Below are 21,606 nucleotides of genomic sequence, written 5' to 3' on the forward strand. Positions count from 1 at the left end.
ACAGACAAAAAAATTACTCTCTCCAAGCAGCTCAAAGACTAGGCAAAATAACTTTAAAAATGAGGCAATTTGGTATTTGGCGTTTTTTCCTCACCCATTTCTTTTGTAGGCAAACACTTCTAGCACTTTATTCGACTTCATTAATTAATATGCTTACCGTCTTCCTCACCCATTTCTAGCAAGAGCCTCTTTCGCTACTCTTTGTTGTGCGGTAGAATTTAATCAATATCGTTGATTTATTTTTATCGAATGGTTGCATGACGTTAGGAACAAAATAAATTTTAAAGGATACTATTATCTTTTTAATTATAAGCCTAAGAAACCTAGTATATCTGAGCACACACCACCGTGGATCGCAGCCTTGTCATGGATTGCAGTCTCACCGTCGAGGATACCAAAAGTCACGCATATATTACCTTTTTATTTAAAAAAATATCTAAATTACAAAATACTACTAATCAATTAATAATTAAAAAGATAGTAAAATAACATTTTTAACCAATGACTTAGATTAGTTTTGCTGCTAGTATAATACTCACCGAAAAGGGAGCATTCTAGCAAACTAGGTACATTTTCAGAATGCAAGTTACAACCGTCAGCTGAGCCATAAGAAGGAATTCAACTCAGAAGTGTAGAGCACAGTCAATCAGAATACAATTAACAGAGCAAGCACAGACTACCTTACTGGCAATCAGAACAAAATTAAAACTGGCTTTGCAGTGCCAAGCAGAAATGGATCAACAGCTCACCTTCTTGAGCCCATAACCTCTCGCCGCCGAACGAGTCCACGTTGATGACGTCGAAGTACTCGCGGCGGCGGAGGTACCGCTCCGCCGGCGAGCTGGTGGCGTCGAGGTGCGACACGACCCACCGACGCCGAGACGGACGGGGCTGCCTCCGCCAAGAGGAGGAAGACGACCATCACCAGCCCGGGCGTGGACATGGACGTGGAGATGGAGCTGAACTGTGATCGAGTCGATGATGTCCAAGGCGGAGAGGGAACGCCTCTACGGCCTCATCGCCTCGCTGTCGGCGGACTTGCCATTGCCGCCGCACATCGTCGAGCTGATGCAGACCCAATGCTGCTGCATCGTCGACCCTAACGGCGACGAGATGGAGATCAATCTTAACTCCGCCAAAGATGCCACCTTGTTTCGGTTGCTGAACCTGCTCGAGGAATTCGCTCGACAGGGCAAGATTCAGTGGCCGGAGGAGGATCAAGAACCGGCCAAGATCGAGGTCGACTGCGTTAGCCGCTCGACGCTCTGCCAGCTCGAGGATGAATTCATCGATGCGGCGGCGTCGTCTGTCCTCTAGTCGTTGACAAGGTTCCCATCTCACCGCTTGCCGAGCAAGAAGAGGATGAATTCAGTGGCAACGCCGACGCCTCTCCCCTACTGCTGCAGTTGACAAGCTCCCTGAAGCGTCGCGCTCGAACTGCAGCTCACCTAGATCACCTTGCAGCGACTCTTCCTCGTCTTCGGGCAGTGATTCCGATGACGACGGCGACAGCGCGAGCAGCAGCCCATACCGCCGGTGAGCGAGAAGACGGTATCATCTTTCCTTTTAAGTATAAGCGAAATGACGGCCTTGTCCCCGGGAGCGGGAGGAGTATCGACCCAACCGAGCTCGCCATTTCACCCCGACCGGTTCCCCTTCCTCTTCTTCTTGGAGAAGTCGAAGCGCCGGGGCAACGCGCGGGCGAGTTGTGCCATTCGGACGGCGACGACGGCGCCATGAAGCTGCGCAGCGGGAAGTGGACGGCGGGCCGGGGGGTGAAGGCCGAGCCCGGTGTGGGTACGTCGGCGGGCGGCAGGCGGCAGGCGGCAGGCGGCGTGGCCGTGCGGCGGCTGGACGCGCGCCCAGGAGGGGACCGTCGCCGTCATCGTCGGATGCGCCGCCGTCGCCTTATCCGCCGGAGGAATCGTCGCCGGCGGCTTACGCCGAGGTAACCCCCTCCGATATCTCCGATCCGGACTCGTCATCCGTAGGCGGGAGGTCCGAGTCCTCCAGCATTCTTGTGCGGACGCTCATCCTGGAGAGCTCCACCACCACCACCACCTCGTCGTGCTGGACCTACGGTGGACCGTCGGAGGAACACCGTCAGCGAGCACCGTCGGGGCACCGCCGGTATGGGGCACCGCCGGCACAGGGCAATGAAGGCGAAGCGTCCGAACACGCGGAGCAAACCCCGGCGGATGGCGCCGTTCCGGACGCCGGCGATGCCGACGTCGAGGTATTGAGCGCCGTATGTGATTAGTTTTCCTACATTGCATTTGCTTGATAAGTACAGTGTGGATTGTTAATCAAACTTGTAAATTTTGGGTACATTTTAGTAATCTGGTTAAATTGAGCGGGACATTACTTGGACTGAGAGGATGAATGTTTGGTTACAAATTTTGTTTCTATGTTCAGTGCGATATCCATGTTGTCATGTGAACAAATGGACATTACAGATTGTACATTGAGTGAGTGTGGTACGTTGTTGAGTGTGATTAGAGATTCTGTCTTGGAGTGTTTATATCTTGATTGTGATATCCATGGTTGCGTGTGATTACAGATTCTTGTTTGTGCTCATTCTTGCAGAACAAATGGTGATCAGAATGGTGTAAATGCTTTAGTATGCCTGTCTTTTTTTAACTCTATATGTTTGTTGATGCATTGTGTCTTGTCATATCAGGTTGATCAGCCTACTCCACCCTCCGAGGTCTGTACTGACCGAGCAGCTCATTAGGGCTCGCGAGGAGATGAAGATGAAGGGGGAGAATTGCAGCCTGTGCGCTTGGCTTTATGGCAGTTGCTTGCGCCGTGGCGGTCTGGTTCTTCTAGGACTTTTGGACTGGACGGTTTGGTATCCGTGCGTTCTGCCTATCTGTCATGTATGTGCATATATGTAGGTCGGTTTGGGTTAGTATTGCCTAATGCCTCTTAGTTAAGTAATCTGCCACTTTGGATGATGGTGGTAGTATTTTGCTAAGTCCCCTTCTACTTTGGATGACTGCTACTACTTGTCCCCTTCTAATTATATGCAAGCTTGTGTGCAAATTTGGCAGATCCTTGCACTTTTATTTAATGCATTGGCAAATTGACGCAATGTGAGCACTGTAACGCAAACCTCAAGCTGCACAAGCATAATACGTCGACCAAGAAAGATAGAAGCCCGAATGGGTGTGGCTCTCTCTGTTTGCAATCTCAAGTTCACAGATATGTATCTGGAGCCGCGGCACCTACGTGGTGAGCTGGAGCTGCGCCCCATATAGGTGCACCGTGCGTGCCCTAACTGAACAAGATACCAGAGCTGAGGCAAAGCCATTGGAGCAGCAGCAAGTCATTGAGCTTGACGAGTAGCTGACCAAGGAGAGACCAACATCTCCTGACACTCAGATGAAGGAGCTCATCTCCTGACAGTGTGCATCACCGCGGCGGCGGCCTGCTACAGAAGCTTGGCTTCTTCCTCAAAGTATAGTGTTGGTGAGCTAGAGCTGAGTAGGAATCAGTTGAGTTATTTAAATCCATTGATTAGAGTGCTGATGAGCTGAAGTGGAGTGTAGGAATAGGATTCATCAATGTTGTAAAGCTCTGCGTGTTCTTGTCACACTGGGGTCATGCTCTGACCATGATCTCGTTCGTTGTGTGATTATTCAGCTGCTCTGAAGTCTGTAGCCCTTGAGCCCTAAGTTATGTATACTTGAAATAATTGATCAATTTCCAGTAAACTTGTACTGGTTATAGCTCCATTAGATGTCTGTTTCAGCATTATTTCAGTTGTATGCTTAGGATTCTGTTTATGAACAATAGCGGATGCACATATAGTTCATCATAGAGAAGCAAAGTGACAGCATCAATATTTTTCTGAGAGATTCACCTTTGGTGTTCGTTAAGAGAAATTTACTCCATAGCGTATAGGATGAGCTCTTTCTTTCTCCTAGGGTTTTTGCAAGTTACTGGTATTTTAGTGTTCGTTAAGAGATATTCTCTCCATAATTTGGAAGCTGCTAGTTATGAATATGAACATGTATGAACATGGCCAATGTCTAGGTTCGTAGCTAGTAATTGTTTTTTTTAGGACTGACCGTGTAGTATTTGCTACTCCAAATTCCATAATTCATATCGTTTTAGACAAAAGTATGATCAAACTTTTAACACCACTAATATTTTTTAAAATATTTAGTCTGAAAGCACTATGGCAACATGCATCGATGAATTATAAAAGACACTTTAATAAAAAGCAAACATTTATTTACTTTTTAAATACATTTTAATAGAAAATTACAATAAAAATAGATTTAGAAGACAATATCATCTTCTAAAATGACACAAACTAGAGGAAGTATAATGTTAACACTAGTACTTCTGCCATCCAACAAGAACCACAAAGAAATGCACAATCATTTGCAGATTATTAATGAGCCACGGAGGCCTAGAGTCTGGAGAACCTTTTTTTTCCAGCAATTAAAATCAATCCAGAACTGAGATATATATCGAAAATTGAAGTGATTCCATCGGATTATCTGGAGGGCGTGATGACTGATGCCCCTTCCACTACAGAAACCACTTGATTTGCAGTTGCAGGGCAGGAATGGGATGTGACAAGGACGGAATAGGGCGACACTGCCGGTTGTTGTCAGTCTCATCCGCTCCGTGAAGCTTAATCGGAACCCAAATTGCCAAAGACAGAGAGTATCATGATCAGGATTGGAATACCTTTTTGAAGATATCGATCCATATGGCGTACGTTAATGTCCAAGTGTAGGAGAAATGGGATGCTACCTACACATGAAGACAAGTAGTTTTTTTGTGTGCAAGTAAAGTGCTGATACTTAATTTGATTCGCCCCCAATGCGTGGATACTTCATGAGTTGCACGGCAAAATACAGGAACATAAGCTTTAGTTTATGACATGTCATAGTATGGCAATGGTTTTTGAGTTTTGTGTGCTATATTATTCCGAGATACAGAAAGGGCCCTCAAAATTGCAGCCTTCTCTTCCTACATTACTCGATGTCGAGGATCCTTGGCATCGACGGTTATCATGGCATCAGTTCTTGGCGTTGACTAGAGCCATGTGCCCGATCAAATCCAAGACCCGGTTGCTGGAGCAAAGAAACAACATCCTCGTGTCATATTAAAGGTCGATTGGGGAACAAACGTGTAAGGCACCATTTGTAATACACGAATTTCGTAAGAAACATTCAGTTTCTGCGGTAACGAGGAAAATGAGTAGGTTCAGGAAAAGGCCAGCTAACTGCTAAGGTTTGATGTGATTAATTGGATGCTCACCTGTAGCCCCACTCATTGTCGTACCAAGAGACAAGCTTCATGAAAGAAGAACTCAAACCAATACCAGCCTTGGCATCAAATATGCTAGACCTGGAATATATTGAGGAGCTTTAGCAATTATTGCTTCCATGCTCAAGAAAAACATTGAGAAGACCAAAATACTTACCTGGTGTCACCAACAAAATCATTTGAAACAACATCCTCATCTGTATAGCCTAAAATACCTTTCAAAGAACCTTCTGATGCTTCCCTGGGAACAATAACCAGAACATGGTTAATTGTTGTATTAGATTAACAAGCTGCAGAATATCATTAGAACAATTACTCTCGCCAAATGACGATTGGATACTAACAAAACTCGAGAAGTTAAGCCAGAAATGATTAGAAAGAACTGAGTGGACACTGAAAATAATATATACACGGACCGAAAAAAAGGTGTATTAAGAAATGAAGTAACAATAAAAGTGCCAGGACATAACAAGAAAATTGGAGGCATACTTGATAGCTGCTTTCACATCTTCATATGAAGCACTTTTCTCAAGCCGGCATGTCAAGTCAACCACAGAGACGTTAGGTGTAGGAACTCGGAAGGCCATACCAGTGAGTTTTCCATTTAATGCTGGAAGGACCTTTCCAACAGCCTGATATCAAAGGAAAAGATTGAACATAATATGTAACTGGAGAAGGTAACTTCCTCTTTTCATCTTGAGCAGAAATAACCTTTGCTGCGCCTGTAGAGCTAGGAATGATGTTCTGACTAGCACCCCGTCCTCCCCTCCAATCTTTCATTGAAGGACCATCTACGGTCTTCTGGGTGGCTAAACAAACAAAAATTAATTATTTCCATGACAATGACAATGCTAAATTTTAAAGAGAGTAAAATATCTGGATGAGAAGAGTGGTAAACCCTGTGTATGCAAGTTGAAAAGCACAAGAGACAAACCTGTTGTAGCATGGACGGTTGTCATGAGGCCCTCAGCAATGCCAAATTCCTCGTGGACAACCTGAAAAGTGCAAACAATGATACACACATAAGCATGGAAACAAGACAAGATGTTATATTTTGTAACACCAAAATGATATCATCTGAAGTCATGAACAAATAAAAGTAAACAGAGTATATTCAACATGTATCCTAAACAATAAATGATATGACATAATAGGAAAATAACCTTGGCAAGGGGAGCAAGGCAGTTGGTGGTACAACTTGCATTAGAAACAATGTTCATGCTGGGGTTGTAATTCTTCTCATTTACTCCAACTACAAACATAGGAGCATCTGCTGATGGAGCAGATATCACAACTTTCCTTGCACCACCCTACATAAGGCAGTGGAAATCTCAGCATTTTCTTGCGTGTAAATGGCTTAGTTTATTTGCTGATTGGGCAAAGCAATTGTGAAAATGCAGAAGCAAACCTTTAAGTGTGCTGATGCTTTCTCGGTTGTTGTAAAAACACCAGATGATTCAACAACATATTCAACTCCAAAATTACCCCAAGGAATATCCGAGGGATCTCTGAAATGGCAAGGAGATGCACCATCGAATAATTTTAGCAAGACTAACATTGTGGAGAAATATTACATCCCAAATGCTATATGATAAGAATACAAAGAGGCAAGTATGCCACAATTACTTTTTTTTTTTAACAAAACCATGCATTCAGCCAGACCTGAAGAATTCCTATTATTACCTTTTGCTTGTAACTGAGATTTTCTTCCCATTAATCTCCATGGTCGACTCATCAACAACCTTTATGGTGCCTTTAAATAGACCATGTGTGGAATCATACTTGAACATATAAGCCTAGAACAAGAAGAATATCATGATAAAACCAAGACTCCAAACGAAACAATTCAATTTGCAGCACTCAATACAGTTACATTCTGAATGTTTAAAGCAATGTAATGGAAGGAGACAAGAGAGTTTAATAAGAAAAGATAACCTGTCAATTTTCTCATTAAGAAACATTCTAAAGGAATTATTCTGGTATTTAAAACTAACAAACTAGTAAAACTGTGAATGGAAGGGGCAGAGCTACAGGGTATGCCACCCTGCACTCCATACCCGATACATATACGCATTTCTAAAAAAATCACCTGAATACGAATACGTGTTACCTGGTGCATATATATTGAATCATGTTGTCAATTTTACAATTATTACTGCTTTGCTAAAATAAATTTACTGAATTGTATACGATAAATTTTTGGCCAGGCGTATCATTAGCTAAAATCCTAAATTCGCTACTGATCAGTAGCATGGGTTGAGTTCATGTTCAAGCAAGACATGCCTCCAGCGTGTAATGGATCCACATATAAATGTTTTTTCACTTCAAGATCTTAAGTCAGATAAGAACAGAGCACGTTTACTAAGCTAGTAAGTAACACTAGAAGAGTAATAAGGCATATTAGTATATTAGAGTAACAAGCATTTCTAATCAACATGTTTACACTGTTATTATTTGTAGAAAGAATATAAAGGCAGATTTCATGTTATCAGTTTCCCTGCAACAGGATATACAGTGCATTTCCAAAATCTAGCAACATAGCATGTACTTACCATGTATTTAGCATCGATAAAAGGGTCATTAACAGCCACAACTTCAATGTTATCTCTACTAGTTGCAATACGTAGAACCAACCTCCCAATCCGTCCAAATCCTGCAATAACAGAATCAAAGAGTTCCAGTAGAACCAAAGGACTAAACTAAAAACCAACAGCAATATTGATGCAATTACGTTTCGAATCTATGAGAGGAACTCACCATTGATGCCAACCTTAGTCTTCTCCGCGCTAGAAGATTCTACATAAAGAACATAAATGAATCAGCACACCAATGCAGGCTGCACAAATATCTTTAAAACTTTGATGGATGGAGAAACTTACGATGGGCAGCAGGGGGTGCCTGTGTGGCAGTTGCTCTCACTGGCTCAACGCTCCTAGCACTGCATTACAAAAGCAGTTTATTAGAAAAGGCAATGTGCTACAGCTAATGCGCAACATGGATCAACCATACTTTTTTGCACATTCACAGGACAATCAGATCACAACAAAGATAAGCTGAGAACACTAGGGATCAAAGCACAGTCTTCTCAGTGATTTTTCACTCTACCCACCAAATGTGAATATGTGATCTCGGTTATCAAACCAATTTGTGATTCGAATTCAAGGAACCACCACAAGCTAACAACGATACGAATTAAAGTAGGAAGGAAGGAACCCACGGCGAAGACGAAGACCCCACGGATGGAAAGCTGCAGTTAACCTTGCTCCTCACGCACGACACCTTCAACACAGCATCGATCATTTGGGGCAAATTTAGTATAACCAGTTTTAAGCTGCGAAATCATGGCTAAATCAACATGAACAAATCTGCCAATAGTATGGGCAACGCATCTACGGTTTAGATTACTTGAAAATCAAATAAAAATCAAGGGATATACCAAATGAACGAAACCTATCGACTCTTATACTACTACTACAGTACTCGCACAGATACAAACAAAAACATCGCAATACGAACAACAGTTTCATGCGCACGAGTTGGCTGTCGCTCCCTCCCTCCCATGAAACGGACGCGGGGGTTCTCGCAGGAAACAAACAAATCAGAGAGGAGGAGGAGGAGAGAGAGAGAGAGATCGAAGCGGCGAGCGGGGACCTTGACGGGGCCAGCGGCGGCGACGGCCGGGGTGGCGGAGGCGCGGCCGAGGGAGACGGAGAGCGACGCCATGCGGTGCGGTGCGGTGGCGCGGGGAGGGGGGGGGCGGTCTGGAGCCCTTGGCCTCTCTCGGGAAAGCGGCGGAATGGAGGCGGAGTCGGTGCGTGCGGTGGCGCTCCTCGTCGCCGGCTGCGGCTGCGTGATGCGTCGCCTCCCGGTCTCTCGGCCTCGGGCGGAGTTGTTTATGGCTTTACTTTTGTTTCTCCCTTCTTTTTGTTTTTTTTCCATCTCTCTTGTGAAACTTTGATCGAAAAAATGGACAAATAAAAAAAAAGTAGTACAGGGTTTTGGCGAAATATACTCCTCTGTTTTTTATTTAATGTGTTCAATTTACTTCTATGTTTAATTATTCGTTTTATTTTAAAAATTATATATTTTTAAATTTTTAAATAAGGTAATATCGTTAAATAAAAAAATAAAGTGAGTATATAGTTGTAAATACATGATGGTAAAACACGAAAGAAATACGGGAACGGTGATTTGAATTGACCACATAAATAAACGTAGGAATTGAACGAGTGAGATTGACTTTACGTAAATCTTCCGATAGTTTGGAGGTCTTGTCAACTTTCCTTAAAAAAATACAAAACTAGGTATATTATAGTATTTAGGAAACTATAGTCTTTTATTTGAAATGTTATAGAGGACAAATATATGAATTAAGTTATATAAAATTCATACATAAATCCTTTGATTCTAAAGGGTCATCAGTTCACAACAATTAGAAGCTGTTTTTTTTCATGTGAAACATCCACTGGTTAGTTTGATGGACGCAATTGAAATTTAAATTTAAAGTTGATATTGATATTTTACCATCTATTTTAACCATGTTTTTAAACAATAAATAGTTATATGATAGTCTATTCGTTTCAAAAAGACTTTACTATTAATATTATAACATATTTGACCTATATCTATATAAAAAAACTACAAAGACTAGAATGTTATTGACATATTCAAACTCTAATGCATTTGTCTCCTACCTTTCAAATTACAATAAATTTGTTCTTTGTTTTATCAAACTCTAATTTAATAATTACTCAGGAGTCGAGAGATAAAAGTTTTTATAGGAGAAACGAGATGAACATAAAATATAAAGCCTTGATCAATTGGCTCATACGTAAATCGAATAGTTGAGTCGTACATATAGTAATTTCCTTCTTCAGCTCGCCGACCCTTCACGAGAGACCTCACCTCACCCTAGTGCGCATTTGTTTTGGTTGGAATTTCTTTTTCATTTTTACGCATGGAACCCATATGACATCTTTTCTTACCATTCAGTTACCCATTTATATTAGGTAATAGTCAGATAGTTTGGGTACGGAAAATCTCTTTGAAATAAGTGTGGGTAAAATTGTGTATCAATATAGGTTACTCCTCCCACATCCAACGAGAGCGTGATTGATCATTACCATACAATTAATTTAGTAACTCTTGAAAAATAGAATTATTTGAAATTTTTTAATAAAGAAACATACTATACATAAGGTATTAGCTCAGCCCAGTAGCCAAAACGAACAGGGCCTAAAACTCTGACAGTGTCTGAAGGCCTTAATAACGATGCTGGTGGGCTGGTGTGACATTGCGGCCCATTTGAAACGGAGCGGCCCATTTGGAACGGAAAGGCGTCTGCTCTGCTACATGCTTGATTTGATGGGCCTGGATTCCGTCCTAGCATGGGCCGTTCGGCCCAATAAGTAGCCCAGAGTGAGCAGATGACAACCATGCCTTTACGTAGCTACAGTGCACCAACTCAGTTTAGGGTGTGTTTGGACGGTGGTCAAGAGTGCATGGGATTGGGCCATCCATTTTTTTAGGGATATGGCCATCCAATTTTTTGTTTGGTTGGAGGGATAGGATGAGCCAAGTTTTTGTTTGGTTGGAGGAATAAAAGGTGGATATGGTGAGACAATTTTTTGTTTGGTAGGACGGATAAGTGTTGTCATCACCTTTTGGATGAAAATGGTGAGAATACCTCCCTGCTTGCATTACAAATAATCAAATGCATCATGTATTTGTTGTCTAAAAAAATTAAACAAGCTGGTCATCAGCACAGACGTTGCATGTTTTTATATTTGTCCATAAATAATTAGCCTGAGATAATTTTTTCTAAAATTTTTAACATGCATGTGTTACCGGTTACCACGCATAACAGGAGGGCAGCACACATATACCACCAAATCTAAATTTTACCATCAGCCATTACATCGATCAAAGTGATTGGTTTTGATACAAAAGTAGGCTAACACAAGCCTATTACCATCTACCAAATACCATCAAACTTAATACTCATAGTTTAATGTCTGAGTATACAAAAGAAGGTAGAATGCAAGGGCTATTACCATCTAAAAGCTATCCATTATAGCCATTCATTTTTTCTGAGTATGCAAAGAAAAGGTTGAACACAGGGCTAATACCAACAGCCAACACACAACCATCATCGCACAACTCAACCATTAAAAGTGGTGGCAATATATCTTGCAACCCAAGTGACCTTGTGGGCAAATTCAAGGGTAACAAACACGCTTGCAGTTGGAGGATTGTCAACTAGATGTGCAAAGTAATGAGCAAGATGTGTATCTTCAAACCTTGGAATGCTATGCACACTCTCATATAGATTATCAGGCAGATCTTTGTAAGATTTTGCAGCCTCTTTTCCAGCTTCAAGTATTGCTCCAGCAAGCTTCTCACCAACAGATTTAAATGCGCCTATCAGCCCTTCCTCTTCGATTGCAGCAACAATCTTAGCTTTCTTGGGTTTGGGTGCGGAAGATGATGCACCATTCTCCTCATTAAGAGGATGAACTCTACAAGTTGATCCAGTTTCCGCAGCACTGTCAATACCAATTTGTTCTTCTTCTTCATCAATGGGAATAGATTCAGTGGCTAGAGGATCACTTGATCCTTTTGCATATTTTCCTGTGGCCAAGCTATTGCCAAATATCACAAGCATCTTTCCATAATTGTGAATAGGTTTGTTCAGATATTCAGCATCAGCCTTGTGATCCTACAACATGGTTTAATAGTCAAACTAATTTCAGCAATCACTATAAATTTCAGCAACCACCGTAAATTTCAGCAAGTATATAAATTTCAGCAAGTATAAATTTCAACAAGCACTATAAATTTCAGCAATGGTGTAAGTGTGGTTGTGGCATACCTTAATGTGGTCTGCATAATGTTTATGATCAAGTGATATGATAAAATTCTCCTCATCCCAAAGAGCACCACTCAACTTCCTCAGATCAGCTATCTTAGAATATTTCCTTTTCCAAGTCCTCATGTGATTAGTAATCTGATCTGAAGTCAAATTAATCTTAAAGTGATCATTCAAAGCTTTAGCACAAGCCTTCAAGTGGACTTGCTTAAACCCCGAGGAAGTTTTGTTCCCACTAGCAACAATACCCTCGAGGTATTCAAGCATGTAGGTAGACATCGAAGATGTCCATGTGACATGTCCACCCTTATCACTTTGTCCACTTCCCTCCATTGCCTAGCATGTATAAAGAAATTGATTTCAGCAAGCATATAAATTTCAACAAGCATATGAATATCTGCAAGCACTATAAATTTCAGCAAGCATATACATTTTAGCAGCCACTATAAATTTTAGCAATCAATACAAATTTCAGCAAACACTATAAATTTCAGTAATCAAATACAAAGTCTTAGAGTACATAAGTCTTAAAAATAAATCTTAGAGTTCCATACAAATACATGGACTACAAATCTTATAATCAATTTCCATGGTGAGCTTGACGATCTTCCCACATTTGATCTGCAGTTTGCTGCCTAAACTGAACCATGTATGCATGCTCACTAGCTTGCCCACTTCTCGATGTTGCATAACTATAGTTGGCTATCCATTCTTCTTCTGATATGATAAAATCATCACCACCATCTTCTATAATCCAATTCTGAATAATACAACAAGCTACCACAATATCCACTTGAGTTGGATAGGGAAAAAATGGAGTAGCGTCATCTAAAATTTTCCACCTCCTCTTGAGTGACCCAAATGCACGCTCAACGGTCACCCGAAGAGATGAGTGCCTCAAATTGAATAGCTCCTTCTCATTCTGTACAGGATTAGTCCCCCACTCATTCAAGTGATACCTCACACCACGAAAAGGAGGTAAAAATCCAGGTTTTGCTCCATATCCCGCGTCAACTGGGTAGAATTTTCCTAACAGGTAAAGACAAGTTGGTGAAATGTGTTTTTGTCACTAATTTTTCTATGCACAAGTTGGGATTATTACATTACCTTGTGGGACACGAAGGCCATCTGTACGCTCTATAGCATCACGTAAAACAACAGCATCATGTGCTGTACCCTCCCAACCAGCCAACACATACGTGAACTTAAGGTCAAAATCTACCGCTGCCATTACATTTTGAGTAGCATGATCCTTTCTACCACGAAAGGAAGGCTCCATATCTTTGGAAACAGAGACTCGTACATGTGTGCCATCAATAGCTCCAACACAGTCCTATTTGGTGAACACAAAAGGTAAAAAATTTAAAAGGACAAAATTTTATGTCTACGAATAATGGTGTACAACTAGATGTGGGTCGTACCTTAAATAAGGATCCCACCTTGGGTTCCCTAATATTTTTGATGGAGTCGTTATTGAGGGTGGCCTTATTAATTCCTTTCTCATCTCACCAATAGCACGAAGGACTAGGTTGAAATAACGGCTAACAGTTTCACCGGACCTATAAAAATCAGTGGCAACTACCCTATTTCTAACATTGTGCCCAATTGTATGTAAGAACATAGCCACTTGCTCTTCAACAGACATATGTATAGTATCCACAAGCAAACCACCATCCCTAAAAAGTTTACAAAAACGGAAAAAAGGTGCTCTTCGAAGCCTAAGCATGTTCACACAGATGGTATCGTTTTTCCAAATCTTGTCATTTAGATAATCAAATCTTTTCCTATCCCTTTCATCTATTGGCCCATATGTAATCCCTTCTCTCCTTGGAACTCTTTTTCTTTTCTTATTTCTAGACTCGATAACCATAGCCATCATTGACAACAACATATATGATGCAGCCGCATAAATCAGAAACCGTGTTCTGCTGTCCATCTACAATGCCAAAGTTTGACCAAATCAGGTCTACCACATTCATACACACACATATTGAGTTATACAACATTTAGCACTTAGACCTGAACAAAATATCGCAAATTAACTATAGCACTCTATAACCATTCATGCCCATGCCTAGAAACTACCATAGCTCAGATCTGAACAAATCAATCCCCAAAATAGAAAAAGTATGATCAGATTTGTAGTATACCTTGATTTGAAGAGGAATGGAAATATATTGGGTGTTGGTTTGCTTGCAAATGCACCTGCCTGCAGCAACCAGGAGTGGCCGCCTGCGCTCGGGAGTCGTCGCCCCGACCGCCTGGAATCCGCGCCACACCTCCGGGGGTCGTCGCGCGCGCCGTCGGGACTCGTCGCCGTGCCGCGCAGCCGAGAGTCACTGCGCCACGCCGCGCAGCTGGGGGTCGTCGCGCGCGCAGCCGGGACTCGCTGCTGCGCCGCGTACTCGCCGCCGCGCCGCTCGGTGAGAAGAGGAAGGAGAGCAAGGGTTTTGGCCAAAGGTGAACCGGTGAGAACAGAGAAAAGAAATGGAGAAAAGGATGGGCAGGAGGTGACGGTACTACTCGGTACTACTTTTTTTTGTTCACGGGCGGAGAGACGTGGTCCTGGCCGCCCCATCCGACAGAATTGGCCGGATGCAACAAACCAGCATCTGGAGGGAATATTCCCTATGTGGTGGTCATATCCCAGTTCGGTATTTCATCCAAACACCTCCAAAATTTGGGCGGCCATATCCTATCCCACCTATCCTTCCATCCAAACACACCCTTACTCATTTACTCATTGAACAGATCAAACGGCTGATATCATCTGCATCAATCTAACGGCTCAGATCCTTCTACCGCCTAAGTCTCCTCAGCCTGACATCCGCACCCGACATCTGCGTCATCTACCCTAATCTGCTCCAGCCTCCTCCTCCGCCTCCGTCACCGGCGTACGCCGCCTACATCGCCGCCTCCTCTCCCGGCCGTTGCCTACGCCGCCGCCTCGGCCGCCGCCCGTCTTCCCCGCCTCCGTCGGCCGCCTCCTCTCCCGGACGCCGCCACCTCGGCCGCCGCCCATCTTCCCCGCCTCCGTCAGCCACCTCCTCTCCCCGACACCGCCTACGCCACCCTGCCTCGGACGCCTCCTCTCCCGGACGCCGCCTCGGTCCCCAGACTCCCCACCTCCGTCGCCTCCTCGGTCGCCCACACCGGACGCCGCCTCGGCCGCCTCCGTCGCCCACGCCGAACGCCGCCTAAGCCGACGCCTCGGCCCCCGATAGCCGTCCCCGCGTCGGCTGCCGCTTCCATCGCCCACGCTGGACTCCGCCTCGGCCGTCGCCAGCCGTCCCCGCCTCGGCCGCTGCCTCCGTCACCCACGCCGGAAGCCACCTACGCCGCCGGCCACAGGTCAGAATCTACGGTTGAGATCATCTGTGTCAGCCCGGCCTCACCCTAGCACCTCCACAGATTGCCCTCGCCTCCACCCCACCACCGCCCCTCCACCACGCCTTCAACCCTAGCATCTCCACCGCGCCGTCGTCACCTCACCGCACCCCGCGACTGACGCCGTCGAGCTCCTCCCCTGCGCTGCCCACGCCCTGCACGTCCACTGCGGCCGCCCCTCCACCACGCCGCCCGCGCACGTCCACCGTGTCGCCTCCGCCTCTCCGCGACCGATGCTGCCTCCACTTCGGAGACATCCTCTGACTCAGTTGCCTTCGCTCTTGGCGTCGCCGGGAGCCACCGCAGAGAGAAGACGCACCCCCGCCTCCGCTCGCTCCCCGGGGCGCCGCCGCAACCGTCGTCCAATGCTACGGTTCGCCCCCGCCTCCAACGACGTCGCCGGTGCTCCCAACATCCCCCTCTGTAAATCATTGAGGTGAGGCTCTGGAACTTTTGGAATTTTGAACGATTCAAGATGTTAGCACATCCTAGCAGCCACTGCAGAATTGCACTGATTGTTTCTTCAGACTTCATAGCATTCTCCAGGAGTTTTTGAGCCAGACATGGTACGTATGCAAGACCATTGCTCACTGCATATTTCAGAGTTCAGAATTCAGATTGTGGATTGTGTATGTCTTGCAATTTCAGCATGAATTCAGCGGTCAGCTTTTCACTGTTTCAGAATTCAGAATTGTCTTGTTCTACTGAATTGGTTGTGAATTCAGCGATCAGCTACTCATTGTTTCAGAATTCAGAATTGGATTTGATGGAATACATATGCATGCAAATAGCTGAATTCACACTTGGAGATTGCTATGAAGTCTCAAGAAACAATCAGCGTAATTCAAGCTTCCCAGCTCATCTTTCAACCTATGTAGCCACTCCAATATAATGTGATTATGAGTAGCAGTATTTAAAAGTTTAGGATGAAAAAAATGGTTAACTTGGTGTGTTCTTGAACCAGTATGATGTAAATTATATGAAATTATATCTTTCAGGAAGTGTGTTCCTGAAGTAGCAACAGGTAAACAAAAAGTTATACCCTAGCATATCATATCTGAATGTTTGGATCATCAAGGATCTCTCTAGATGAGTAATATCTGAATGTTCCTTCTGCTGAAACCGAATGAGCAATATCTGAATGTTCCTTTATTTATGTGTATTATTTTTATTGAAACTCAATGTGAATCAATTATTTTGAACATTTGATAGCATGCCAGTCTCATCTTAGAAAGCTTATAATCTATCTGTGTGGTGACTATAATCAAGTATGCGAGTCAGATTCAGTGCTTGTAGCTTGATGCATTATTGGTTGCTGCAACGAAAAGTTTAGATTTTTATAGCGCTGTCGGATTTTTAGGTTTAAAAGTTTATCACTGGGGATTTTTGTTCTCATTGTGCTCAAAAGTATCATGGTTATCCCATTACATCTAAGTTTCACAAGGACCATAAATACATCAGACAAATACACCATTACAGGACCAAATTGCAGGATAGGCGCGCTGCCATCGCCTGTGCAGATAATGATCATTGCGTCCTCCAGCGACCCGAGGAGTGAACTCCAGGTACCAACACTCTCTTGTGCAATATCATTCCAATAACACGCGCGATACTCTCAATCTCGCACCTCACTGATATGAAAAATTTTAGTGTAGAAATAAATATCTCCCTTACTTCCAATATATATTCCCCTGTCATTGTCAATAGATGAGATTATCTCTTCCTCATCCACTCAGATTCACACAAGGAGTATAAAAAGATCAAGACCTTTTCATTCAAGTGTACAACAAAGACACAAACACAGATCCCTTCACCTTAACGGACCACTTATGTTAATTTGGTGATAATTTTCCATCACTCTCAAAAATGATTTCTTCTCTTTTTGTTGAATTATGGAATCGGTCGTCTATGTTTGCTGCAAATCAAATCTTGGGTGGATTTCTAAAATGCCATTATGATTATATTTTCTATTGTTAATTTTGAAAGAAATATCTCCCAATCTTGCTATTTTATTCTTCTTTACATGGTTGCAAATTTTTTTTATCTCTGTCATAATTCATGTAGCATCTCTAGGTACTCATTTGACAAACCTCAAGGAATTAATTGCCCTTTAGCATTTACGGTACAGGAAGCTATCTGGCATGATTTGCATAGGACAGAAGGCTTATGTTAGATCCATAGTCACTTATGCTTCCTTTACAAAGCTACAAACAAAAATTTTACTATGAAGGATGACAATATTTTCAGAAGCACCAATAAAAAAAATAAAAATTGTAGCAATGGTTCTACGGTCTGGATACGATATTTCCATTATGTCATGGTTTTATTGTGATTTTTGATTGCTGAGAAGGCAAGGTGCGGTCATCTTGACTTGAACTATTTTCTTTCAGGAAAAAAGGAATTGCTAATGCTGTTCCCATCATCGGGCAAGTTTGCAAGTTTAGAATATCCTTGTTAGTATTTAGGTACTGCACTTCCAAAAGATATTGAGAACTATTCCTTTATTTATTGCTAGAGATATATGAGAAATGTACCAATGAGCTTGATAGAATTCCATAGAAAGGAAATTTGTTTATTATTTTTTGCATAATTTCTTTTATGTAGAGGAGAAAACAACAAATTTTTGGAAATATAAGCACTATCATTCAAAATGAACTCTTCTGGTCATGGTTTCTATTTTCTATTTAACTATGTAACTATATCCTTTATTTTCCACCTTAGCCAAAATAAAAAATGTACTGTTCTCATAAGGATAAAAAATTGCATAAAAATGCTTAGTGCATTTCCTGACTACTTATGCCATAAATTACTAAATTACTATGTAATTATGCTAAATGATGCATTTAAGATAGATTGAAACTGTTTGTTTGCTTGCTGTTCAGACTTCTTACTGTTGGGGGAGATGGAATTGAAATCAAAACAAATGCCCTATCTTCACAAAATGCTATAGAAATTATGGTTACAAGTTACTTCCGAATTCTAATATTACTTTAATGTTGATCCATGCTTGTTCTTTCTGATTGTTATGTTTTTTTTATCTTGTCTCCTGGTAGTGTTGCCATGTAGCAATCAACAATATTGGAGTAAATTGTCACTACTATTGAGAAATACTTGTTGTTGCATAGTTCTGATCTCCCCTTCCGCATTTCCTTGTTTCCTCTATTGATAAAAAATATGTTCTATGCTAAAATGGCAAAACATCTAGATGGAAAACTCACAGGTCATTCTAAAAATATTAAAGGATCATAAATAGCTTCCTGCATGGCTGATGTTTTGGTACCTTTATTACTTCTATCTCTCTATTTTTCTCTTAAAATGCATGATCCAGTGTTACTAATTTTCATGTTATTTTGGACCTACATTACTATAGTTGACCTATGTATAACGTATGGTGCTGACTACCTATAAACAGCTAGCCACTTTTCTTATATGTACCTGAGGTCCTCAGTAGATTGTTAGCATATTTTGTGCTCTCCCCTGCGTTCAACCTTCGTTACTTGATCTGGCGCGTGAAACAAGGCCGCACAGGTGGGAAGGCGAAGGAGAGACATCACCTCCAACAGTGAAATTCCTATCAACATTAAGCTCAAATTTCCTACACAAGCTATGTGTTGCTATGTTGCAATGAGTCGTAGCGGTTAGTGTAATGTATCATTCCTTTATATCCTTCCTTGCTGTCGAATTATTTATCCTCGGAATGTGTAGTGAAATTCTTTATGTTGTGTTGTGTATATTCTCACATATGATTTATCCATGATGTATTATTTGAGTTTCGAGATATTTCAATGTTTATCTTACTGATAGCGATATTTTCCTGTATATATTATTTGGTTTGTATTGTTAAATATTACCGTAGCGTTAGCATGGGTATATAACTAGTCTATGGCCGTGTTCGGTCGTTGGGTTTAGATATCTAAACTCTCTCGTTTTTCACGCGCACGCTTTCCGAACTGCTAAACGGTGTATTTTTTTACAAAAATTTTTTATAGGAAAGTTGTTTTAAAAAATCATATTAATCTATTTTATATTTTTTAATAATTAATTAATCATTACGTTTTTCGCGCCAGATAATTAACTCACTCCCAACCCGCAGCCGAGCCTATGTAGTACCTGATTTCCCGGAAGCCTGTGAATCTGTAGCCTGTTCGTTTTTTTGTCGCTGCAAGTTTAGCTCTGCAAAACGCAGTAGAAAAGGGGCAATAGACAATGACACTGTCAGATCAAACTTCAGATGTATGCAACAAAAGTTGGACTCCATAATTGACCATTTAACTAGCCAGTCACCAGTACTAATTAGCTAGTGTGAACGACCATTTGTCAATGCTATGACCATGTCAGCAATCATGTTACGGCTTCAGGCCAGTACAAAAGTAACAGAGCTAAACATGACAGTTTTAAGTGGCTGATCTAACTGATGCGACGACGAATCTGCTGATAATTAAATTACCAAGCGTGCCAGATTACGCCCTAAAGTACTGTACAAGTGTACATGGATCGATCAACTGATGTTTTATACATTTTCTGAATTAAGTGACAGAGAGCGTCAGCTTCATGCGTGACACCATGTGATCGTCGATCGATGTTAGATGCATAGCAGCTTGCGAGTTGGGGAAAATGAGGACCACATGAAAAAAGAGGTAAAGCTGTAGCATGTGTAGCTTGAGTGCTTAATCAGTTGCAAGAGAGTACGTAAAGGCAACAAAATGTCAGAGATCACATTACATTCCTAGCTTTACATAATCCATTCTACTGTAGAATTTGACGCATTCATTGTCAGTGAACCAATCATAGATCGATGGGCTCTACATAGCAATCTTGTCGGATCTCTTGTCATCTAGTGTGTGTGCGCGTGTAGGAATATATATATATATATATATATATATATATATATATATATATATATATATATATATATATATATATATTGTAGGTCCTACCACTAGGTGTAGCTACTCTCTGTACGTCCATGATGAAAAATATTTATACACACAGTACATTGACTTTTGTTTACTTAATTAATGTTTTGTTTTGTTTATTAGGGGGTGTTTAGATTGAGAAATTTTTTTTTATAAATGTCACGTCAAGTGTTTGACCGAATGTCGGAAGGGGTTTTTGGACACGAATGAAAAAACGAATTTCACGGCTAGCCTGGAAACCGCGAGACGAATTTTTTGAGTTTAATTAATTCATCATTAGCATATGTTGGTTACTGTAGCACTTATAGCTAATCATGGACTAATTAGGCTCAAAAGATTCGTCTCAACATTTCTTACGTAACTGTGCAATTAGTTTTTTGGTTCATGTATGTTTAATACTTTATTTAGGTGTTTAAAAATTTGATGTGATATTTTTGAAAAAAAAAGCCTCACTTCAGGCTGCTGTCCTATAGTTGGTGTTGTTTTTTCTTTTAATTTCATAGGCGTCTACGAGGTTTTAGGTCTTCCCGTAGATCGGTCATTTGATCGAGATCACATGCAGACATGCAGTGGACAGCGTGCTAGCTGTTCGGTATATACATCAAAATGGAGAGAAATCAAATGAAACTCTGCACAAACATTCTTCACAGCAATGAGCACAAACAATTCATAGTGTCTGCATTTGGTTCAATGGCGAGGGCCACATGAAGAATGTGAAAGTTTTAGGGACCTTTGATTGTTGGAAAATATAGGAGACTTTGATGGTTCCAATTATATAATAAAAGTTTATAAGTAATTCTTGGATTTTTTTTAAGGTACCCTCAAATGATTGTGATTCTTTGGATTAATTGATTGAATTCTACCATTTTCTTTGAAATTACTACGGTACAAAGGATTCGAAGTTTTCTTACTTTTATAACTCCAAATTTCTGTATTTTTCTCGCGCGTCAATCATACAATAATTTTGGAACTTTTATGTGTTCTATTTCCTAATGGAATTCAATGAGGTAGATATTATATTTTCTGTGTTTTTCATATTCCTTTCATTGGTTTTGTTAAATATCTTCCATGTAATTTTTGTTACTAAAATCACATGAATATTTGTTTGAAACCCGTTGAGGTAAAATTATAAAGAAGACGGTAAAA

General features: G+C 41.7%; 3 protein-coding genes across 5 annotated transcripts; 1 reads left to right on the forward strand and 2 right to left on the reverse strand.

Moving 5' to 3' along the window:
* Positions 1–4,800: 4,800 nt before the first annotated feature.
* LOC102704814 (glyceraldehyde-3-phosphate dehydrogenase GAPCP2, chloroplastic-like) lies at positions 4,801–9,198 on the reverse strand. The gene is made up of 14 exons (XM_006656287.3): positions 8,941–9,198; positions 8,507–8,568; positions 8,169–8,227; positions 8,047–8,085; positions 7,842–7,942; positions 6,973–7,085; positions 6,698–6,797; positions 6,453–6,599; positions 6,224–6,284; positions 6,001–6,098; positions 5,779–5,921; positions 5,447–5,530; positions 5,281–5,370; positions 4,801–5,093 (listed from the first exon to the last, which is right to left on the reverse strand). The coding sequence occupies exons 1-14, from the start codon at positions 9,010–9,012 to the stop codon at positions 5,039–5,041; spliced, it is 1,224 nt and encodes a 407-aa protein (XP_006656350.1). The 5' UTR covers positions 9,013–9,198; the 3' UTR covers positions 4,801–5,038.
* A 1,983-nt stretch (positions 9,199–11,181) lies between these two features.
* On the reverse strand, positions 11,182–14,093 carry LOC107304789. Its single transcript, XM_040525196.1, has 5 exons — positions 13,563–14,093; positions 13,265–13,490; positions 12,793–13,186; positions 12,161–12,479; positions 11,182–12,007 (listed from the first exon to the last, which is right to left on the reverse strand). Exons 1-5 carry the CDS (start codon positions 14,091–14,093, stop codon positions 11,450–11,452), a joined length of 2,028 nt encoding a protein of 675 aa, XP_040381130.1. The 3' UTR covers positions 11,182–11,449.
* A 1,009-nt stretch (positions 14,094–15,102) lies between these two features.
* On the forward strand, positions 15,103–19,342 carry LOC107304399. 3 transcript variants are annotated; one of them, XM_040525406.1, is made up of 6 exons: positions 15,103–15,508; positions 15,569–15,980; positions 16,072–16,110; positions 16,193–16,383; positions 17,024–17,109; positions 17,935–19,342. In XM_040525406.1, the coding sequence occupies exons 2-6, from the start codon at positions 15,778–15,780 to the stop codon at positions 17,950–17,952; spliced, it is 537 nt and encodes a 178-aa protein (XP_040381340.1). In that variant the 5' UTR covers positions 15,103–15,508; positions 15,569–15,777; the 3' UTR covers positions 17,953–19,342. The 3 variants fall into 3 exon arrangements, 2 of the variants coding, with proteins under 2 accessions (XP_040381340.1, XP_015693842.2); XM_015838356.2 differs by having other exon boundaries at positions 15,851–15,980; XR_005812066.1 differs by lacking the exons at positions 15,103–15,508; positions 15,569–15,980; positions 16,072–16,110 and having other exon boundaries at positions 16,117–16,383; positions 17,037–17,109.
* The last annotated feature ends 2,264 nt before the right edge of the window (positions 19,343–21,606 follow it).

The sequence above is a fragment of the Oryza brachyantha genome, chromosome 6 (assembly GCF_000231095.2).
Source record: "Oryza brachyantha chromosome 6, ObraRS2, whole genome shotgun sequence".
Taxonomy (NCBI): Eukaryota; Viridiplantae; Streptophyta; class Magnoliopsida; order Poales; family Poaceae; genus Oryza; species Oryza brachyantha.